This window comes from Prionailurus bengalensis, chromosome X (genome assembly GCF_016509475.1).
Source record: "Prionailurus bengalensis isolate Pbe53 chromosome X, Fcat_Pben_1.1_paternal_pri, whole genome shotgun sequence".
In the NCBI taxonomy this organism is placed as follows: Eukaryota; Metazoa; Chordata; class Mammalia; order Carnivora; family Felidae; genus Prionailurus; species Prionailurus bengalensis.
The window spans coordinates 10,736,407-10,744,579 of record NC_057361.1 but is presented as its reverse complement, the minus strand read 5'-3'; the positions used below and the strand labels follow the sequence as shown (position 1 = coordinate 10,744,579).

The 8,173-nt window shown below is 52.0% G+C and overlaps 1 protein-coding gene across 1 annotated transcript in view; it reads left to right on the top strand.

Annotated features, from left to right (window-relative positions):
* Positions 1-455: 455 nt before the first annotated feature.
* Positions 456-8,173, top strand: part of GPM6B (glycoprotein M6B) — a 147,140-nt gene continuing 139,422 nt past the window's right edge. Inside the window, exon 1 of the mRNA XM_043570741.1 lies at positions 456-673. Within this exon, the coding sequence (XP_043426676.1) occupies positions 670-673 (4 nt within the window). The 5' untranslated portion in view covers positions 456-669. The remainder of the gene's footprint in view (positions 674-8,173) is intronic.

The following is an 8,173-nucleotide window of genomic DNA, read 5'->3' as shown; positions in this document are numbered from 1 at the left end:
GAGACCCTGACGCAACCGGGTGTTTAAATCGCCCCAGCTGGTTCTCATGTGCAACCAGGGTTGAGCCCCACTGAGTTAAGTAATCACCCGCAGCTCATATATGAACAAAAGGAGCCAGGACTACGGATAGGCGGTGCGCTGCGAAACGCTGGCCGTCCTTGGTTCGGTGTCCCCGGCCTCAGTCTCTTCATCTGCACAATGGGTTAAGGCTAGGACCGCAAAGCCCCCTCCAGCTGTTAACAGTTCGGTCCCGGGAAGCGGATCCGCGCCCCCTCCCCCCCTCCCCAGATCCCCTCTCTCCCCACCCCCTTGGCTTCTCGGGTCTCCGCGCCACCTCCGCGCCCGCTCGGGGGTCCCAGAGGAAGCCCGGAGCAGGGCCGGCCGCCCCGGCGCGCCCGCTGCCGGGTTCGGGCCCTCGCTGCGGGCGCACAAAGCCCCCGGCGCTGACGTCAGGGCCCCTCTCGGCACGGCCGGCCCCCAGTGCAGGCGGAGCCGCGCCGCGCTCCCACCCCGGCCCCGGAGCCAGCAGCGAGCCGCCAGCCGCCGGCCCAGCAGCGCAGCAGCACGCCCGGAGCCCGGCCCGCGCACGTGCCCGCCAGACCTGCAAACTTGTGCCGCCGGCTCGGCCCGTCCCCGGGGAGCCCGCGCCCCTCCAGCCAGTGTCCAGCCATGGGTAAGCCAGCGCGCCGCCCCCCACCCACCCCCGCGCCACGGCCCCCGGCCCCGCGCCCCCGCCCCGCCCCGGCTCAGCTGCGGCTCCCGGGGCACCTCGGCGCCGGGGCGCGGGGGGGCCGGAGGTGGGAGGGGCGCGGCGCAGGTGTCCCCAACGCCCAGGTGCGCGGCCCGGCCCCGCGGTGGGGGCGCCCCTAGCCCCGGCCGCGCTCGGGCGGCCCCCCGGCGGGGCGCTCGCGGGAGGGGGGGGAGCGCCGGCCTCCCGGGGGTGCGGGTGGGGGCCGCAGGGAGAGCGGACGGGGCGTCCCGGGCGGCGGGCCCTGGCTTTATTTTAAGGGTTGGCAGAGAGGAGCTTCTTGCCGGTTTCCCGGGACGCTCTCCTTGTCGCCGGAGCGCTCCGCTCCCAGTGGGGTCCCGTCCCCTTCCTTCCCCGCCGTGGTCTTGCTGCCCTTAAAACCACAGGAAACGGACGCCCAGTTCCCCGAGGCTGGGGGCTTCCGAGAACTCGTTTGGGAACCGTGACCCTTGAAGCCAGGAAGGGGGGAGGGGGAGGGACGGGATGGGACCGAGGGGGAGTCTCTTTGTCCCCTGTTGCAACTATCAAAATGCGGAGCTGGGCGCAGGTGGAGGCGGCTTGCCAAGGGGGTTCGAGTGCAGCTGGGGGATCGACTCGTAACGCTGAACGCCGGGTTCTGGGGGTTGAAAATCTCCAACCTGGCCCGGGGCGGCTGTTGGGCGGCTGTAGGATTCTTTCTGTCACCTCCTAACACCCCGAACTGCTGCCGTCAGCGGCATGTCGTTAAATGGGGACTCTGTCGGAAGGTTGCTGTGGCAATCCCCCTGATTCCGCTGCACCGCTGGCAGCGTCTGCGAGCTGTGTTTGGGGAAGGGCTTCTCTCCCCGCTCTGTTATCCCTCTCTAGTGGCAGCCAGACTGCAGCCACACGCGCCACAAAAGCCACAGGCTGGAGAGCCCCACCGAAGCATTCCTAATGAGGAACGCCGTGGGTTTAACCACTGCGGGTTAATGGTCAGGGCTTGGGAATTCCTGGCAGTCCGCCACCCCCATCCGTGGCCCCTTACCCAGTCTGCAGCCCTCCGCTGCTGAGAGAGAGAGAGAGAGAGAGAGAGAGAGAGAGAGAGAGAGAGAGAGAATATGTATGTGTAAGGGAGGGAGTGTAATTTTGTGCTGATTATAATTTTGGTGAGGGACATTATTTTGAATTTAAAGGGAGGAGCAAAGAATTTTACAGCTGAATCTTCTTGAATTTACTAGGTGATCAAAATATGAGAGGAAACAAGGCCCCTGAATCCAACAAGAAAATTTCTTACCCAGAAGTTAGGGGAGGGCTAGGATAAAATCCTTCTAGAAAGGACAGGATCGCGTGACCTGTAACTCTGGTTCCTACCGGTTTAAACACCTCGACCTGAGTAGTCCCATCACTCCATGCTCCCTTTTATTTTATTTTATTTTATTTTATTTTATTTTATTTTATTTTATTTTATTTTTTTAAAAGATTTTCAGGTAAGCTCTACACCCAAGGTGGGGCTCGAACACACAACCCCCAGATCAAGAGTCACGTGCTCCATGGACCGAGCCAGCCGAGTGCCCCTCAATGCTCCCTTTTAAATGAGGCTCATACACAAAAATCAGCTGGCCGCCGCTGAGCCTGGAACTGTTTTGGCAGTGCTTGGCACAGAGGTGTGGAAGTTTATGGAGCAGCTCAGTACTGAGGAAAGCCTTTGCTAATTTTCCTGAAATAAAGTTATTTCTGGTCTTTTGACACGAGGCGTTCGGACTCGTACCTTTTAGACATCGAGCGTCCGGTTACCACCTGGGCACCTTCTTGAGGATGGCTTTCACAGTACCTGGGGTAGGCTGTAGTTTGGAAATCGGTGTGGACGTCCGTTCTCATGCAGCAAATGCCCAGACCAGGGGCCTGTTCTCAAGGCAGTGCTTTGTGTCTCGGACAGTTGTTGGTTCTATATTTCAGTTGCCAATTTGTTAATTTGCGCATACCTCACTGGTCCTGGCTGTATCCTTGGTTTGAGTTTTTACGATTAAAAAAAAAAAAAAAAAAAAAAGTTCTCTTCATGCCAGAAGGAAACCTACTGATTTCCTCTGGTAGATTCTTAGTAAATACACCACCAGGCTGTGAACTGGTTGTGTTTTTCCAGATGTATTTAATTATCCAACATACCCTTATGAATACTGAGCCGTAGTGGTACGTAGGGGTCTATCTTTCAATGTATCTTAAAATATGTTTGCATTGTTGAGCGGGTTCATTTATTTATTTTGGCTTCATCGAAATGTAATTCACATGCCATACAGTTTGCACATTTTGAGTGTACAAAGTCCGTGATTTGTAGTGTATTCAGAGTCGTGTCCCCCCCCCCCCCCCCCACCGCTGACCGTGTCGTCGTCACCTTAAAAAGAAACCCCGTGCCCATTGGAAGTACTCTCTACCCCACCCCCCTTGCCCCTGGCGGCCGCTCGCTCGTCTACTTTCTGTGCGGGTGGATGTGCCTACTGGGGACATTTCACGTAAATGCAATGAGCCCATTGATGTTTGAAGTGTGTTTGACTATTCGGTAACTTTGGTGGTTGTTCACAATGGGAGGGTGTGCATACACGGTGCACAGCACCTAAGCGTGTTGAGACTAATTTTTTCACTGGCCGAAGAGTTCCACGTCTGGCTGCTGTGCCTCTAAGCGCGTGTGTGCTGGGCACACATCCGTTCCCGGTTTTACGCCGGTTTCATCTGTTGGGAACTCCTGTTGCCTAACAGAATTTTTTCCTTTTTTAAGTAACCCCTGTGTGCCACATGGGGCTCAGACTCCGCGTCCCCGAGATCGAGAGTTGGGTGCTCTGAGCCAGCCAGGTCATGATCTCATGGCTTGTGAGTTCGAGCCCCGCGTCGGGCTCTGTGCTGACAGCTCGGAGCCTGGAGCCTGCTTCATATTTTGTGTCTCCCTCTCTCTCTCTCTCTCTCTCTGCCTCAACCCACTCGCGTTCTGTCTCTCTCAAAAATAAATATTAAAAAAAATTTTTTTTAATTGTATGTGAAATGGTCAGATACATCCGGAAATTGCATTCATCCATTCTGTGGTGAGGATGGGTTTCCAAGGATTATGAATTTAAACAGTCATCTCACAAAAGAGCTTTACCCAAAACTGGTTGAGAGCAGTTTTCCTTTCACTGTCACCTGCCTACAAATCATCTTTGATCTTGTCAAAAAAAAAAAAACAACAACAAAAAACGGTTTTTTATTCTGTCGGCCTGGATGGGACCCGAGTTTCTGTGTTTCTAGCAAGCTCCCTGGCGGTGATGCCGCAGGTCCCCAGGGTGAGGAAATTGAGGAAAAAGCGGGGCAGACCAGGGGCCATGCGCCTGCCCCTGCACTGTCGCGAAGTTGCTCTGTGATCTTGGGTAAATCATTTTCTCTTCTTGAGCTCCGTTGACTCCGTGGAATCAAAGGATCTGATGAAATTATTTCTTTGGGCTCTTACAGATCTAAATGGATGTAATTTAGAGGAGAGAAAAAAAAAGGGTAATGTTATGCTTGAAAAACATGCGAAAACAGCTCTCTAATTGTTTCAACACTATTTGTTTCCACGAAGCCAGCATCACAGGATGGTTGGCCCTTCTCCAGGGCGCCTGTGGAGGAAGCTGTACCGTTTCCAGCTTTGGCTTCTCCTGCCCTCTTCTCCTTCGCGTTGGCCGCTCCAGAGATCCTCTCGTCACCCCCACACAGGGCCCAGACCACCTTCAGAGGCCCCCCCTCCCCCCCCACCCCCCCCACGAGGAGCCATACATGCATACATACATGTTGGGTTCTGGAAGGTTGCTCGGAAATTCAGATGCAGTTGGACACTAAAGGAATGGCATCCCGATGAATAGCCGGGCAGGAAGTCTTTCCAGAATGTGCTAGCCTCCTGCCCGTGAGAGTAAACATCTTCCCATGAGCGGGCCCTCATGCCTTGGAGAGCGCTCCCTTTAAGTGTCTGGATGCACACTGAGATTGGAAATCGACCTCCTAGGCCGGTAGCACAGAATAGTGTTCATGACAAACAGGAAATAATTAGGATATTTTGGCTCCGGCGGAAGCTCTTGCCCAAATCACTTGACCCCTGCCGGGGTTTCCGGGAGATGATCCTTCACCGCTGCCTCCAGGGTCAAGCAGTCAGATGGTTTATTGAAACTGCTGAAGTGGGGAATCCTCAAAAGTGCCACATACGTGGCTTGAGCATTCCGTTTCGCCTTAAACACGAGTTCTCCAATATTTTGTCGTGAGACTCAAGACCCCTGCTTCCAATGGGAGCCCTGGTGGGGAGGCCCCTGAAGTCTTGCTCGGCGTGTCCGTCACGGCGCAGATGCGTCGGCTTTTGATTTCCAGCTTCAGATTCTTCTCGAGTCGAGTGAGCACTTCAAGGCATGGGGACCCAATCTGTGTGCAGAATGCTCATACGTCACGTTTCCAACTGACCCGCCACTAAGACTTTGCCAAGCGATCAGCTTGGGTTTCAAAGAAATAAGAACTCTTCTTGTGCACACGTTTTATCCGTCTAGGTAGCGTTGAATTACATTTCATAATTATAGTAACAAATACAACCGGCATAAATAGGTGTGGGAGCAAACCCCACTGACCCTTAGGTACACAAGTCAGCTGGTGGCAGAGGGGTACGTGGATGTCCTGTGGACAGTGGTCAGTGTGGTTTACAAAAGGAGTAGGAAATATGGGGTGATTGGGTGCGGCCCTGGGGTACACGCTAATAGAGCTGCTACTGTATTTTTAAGGCAGTGTCACCCATGTCATAATTTTAACATTTTTCTGGTTACTATCAGCTGGCTTCTTCACGTTTATTTATTTATTGTTAAAAATTTTTTAATGTTTAGAGAGTGGGCACGAGCAGGGGAGGGGCAGAGAGAGAGAGAGAGAGAGGCAGACACAGAATCCGATGCAGGCTCCGGGCTCTGAGCAGTCAGCACAGAGCCCGATGAGGGGCTCGAACTCGGGAGCCGCGAGATTGTGACCTGAGCCAAAGTCGGATGCTTAACCTCAGGCGCCCCTATTGTTAGTGTTTTTAATATGCTTTATTTTCTGTTCAAATTCATCAAGACGCAAGATTGTTTTATTCTTCTGTCCCAGCACTTGTTCCAATGATTGGCATATCGTAGGTGCTCCAGAAATATTTGTGGAAAGGATGAGGGTTTTTTTGTTGTGTAAAATGTACTTTATTAACGCCTGTCTGCGTTATAAATGGACAGATGACGAGGTATGTAAAATTATATTTGGTATTAGAGAACTGTGCTAAACCATGCTAAATAGGGCAAATGGGATTAATTATTATTCTTTAATAACATGAATACTTTCAGCTCAGATTTTCACAGAGTAACAGAATTCAGAGCTTGGAGAGGCTTTAGAAGTAATTTGCCGCAGGCAGACAGACCCAAAAATAATTTAAAGAGCGGTTTGTTACGTCATTACTTTTTTTCCCCCCGCCTTCAGCTTGTATTTTCTTTTGATGTCTTAATATTTTCCTGTCCTTGGTGAAAAGTACTTCCCTCTCGTCAGATTTTTGAAGTCCAGGAAAGCTTGGGGTGAAACAGTTTCCGGGAAATTCATCACGGCCCTGAGGATTAGAAGGGGACTTGCAGGGTTTCCGCTGGCTTCTGCAGTTGGGTTAAACAGGCCTACCTCAAGGCCACTGGTTGGCATTCCCTAAGAGCGTCTGAGTTCCCGTTCCATGCCTCTACCCTGGGGGCCCTCGGGGGAATGAAAGCTGCTCCCTCAACAAGCGATAGGAGTCCTGCTCCGATGGATGAGCCAGGTACTTTGCTGAGTCTCTTGATCTCTGACTTGTGAGCACCACCCCCCCCCCCCCCGGCCATGTTGGGTGTAGAGATGACTTAAAAAATAAAATCTTAAGCAAAAAACACCCCAACCCCCAAACTGGGTTCTGTCCTCATCAGCACAGTCATTTCAGAGAGATTAACAATGACAACAGAAGTACAGCTCATATAGAATAATTTCCTCTGTCCAGGGGAAACGGAGCAGAGGAGTGGGAGTGGCCGGTGTTGGTATTTCAGAGTGGGGTTCCCTGGAGAGACTGTTCCCCTTGATCGAAGTCTTGAAGGATGAGCAGGACGACAGGGGTCTCAGTGGCCGGGAGAAGCCATCCCAGGCTCTGGGTACAGACGTGCTGGGGCTGGCAGGGGAGGCCAGGCCACAGGTAAGAGCAGGAAATAACTTGAGGTTATCCTCTTGGTTGGGGGGAATCGCCAAGGGATTTTCAGCAGGGAAGTGACAGATGGATGGAACCGATCATCTCTCCGAGGAGGTAAAAGAAACGAGTGGGATAGAGAATCCTTTAGGGTCTAGTTGTAAAATTCCAGATGGGAGTCTGGGAGGAGTTCTGAGAAGGGTGAGCTCTTGTAGCTTATCTTTTTTTTTTTTTTTTTTTTTTCCTCCCCCCTCGTAGCTTATCTGAAGCTTCTGGTGGACACTTGGGCTTGAGGTGTTTTGAGAAGAGTGGAAGGGCTTTAGGGCTTGGTAGAAGGGAAGTAGGAGTGAGTGGGCTTGGTTACTGGTAGAATCCTGAAGAAACTGGCTTGGCCTGAGCAGAGAATGGGGTGGGGAAAAGTAGGAAGGAAGACTGGGGAGGGACACATTTTAGTTACGAGTGGACCCCTAGATGTGAATCTTGCAAAACCGTTTTTAATATTGTCTCTTGCCTCTTCCCTTTCAAAGGATGCAGTGGAGAAGGAAGGAAGCGTGAGTACTTCTGGGCTCAGAGGGTCATCTTTGCTGTGACTCCAGAGAGGGTGGCTCTTGAAATGCAACCCGGTCTTGTGTCTCTATTTGATTAGTAATATTAAAAGTGGCATTTTTCTTCCTTAAATGTTTGAAACAATTCAGCAGTGCCAAGATCTGGGTCTGGAGTTTTCCTTGTGGAAGTGTTTAAAGTTATGTTTTATATATTTAAAAAATTTTTGTTAAATATTTACTTTTGAGAGAGACACACACATACACACACAGAGGCATGAGCGGGGAAGGGGCAGAGAGAGGGAGACACAGAATCTGAAGCAGGCTCCAGGCTCTGAGCTGTCAGCACAGAGCCCGATGTGGGGCTCGAACTCACAAACTGTGAGATCATGACCTGAGCCGAAGCCGGGCTCAACCGACTGAGTCACCCAGGTGCCCCGAACTAGATAATTTATTTATTATTTTTTTTAACATTTATTCATTTTTGAGAGAGAGTGAATTGGGGAGGGGCAGAGAGAGAGGGAGACACAGGATCCTAATCGGGCTCCAGGCTCTGAGCTGTCAGCACAGAGCCCGTCACGGGGCTTGAACTCACAGACTGCAAGATCAAGACCAGAGCTGAAGTCAGCCGCTTAACCCACTGAGCCACCCAGGTGCCCCTGTGTCATATTTTTTTCACAGAGATTGTAGTGTTCAGATTTCCTCTTTCTCTTTGAGTTTTGCTGAGTTGTGTTT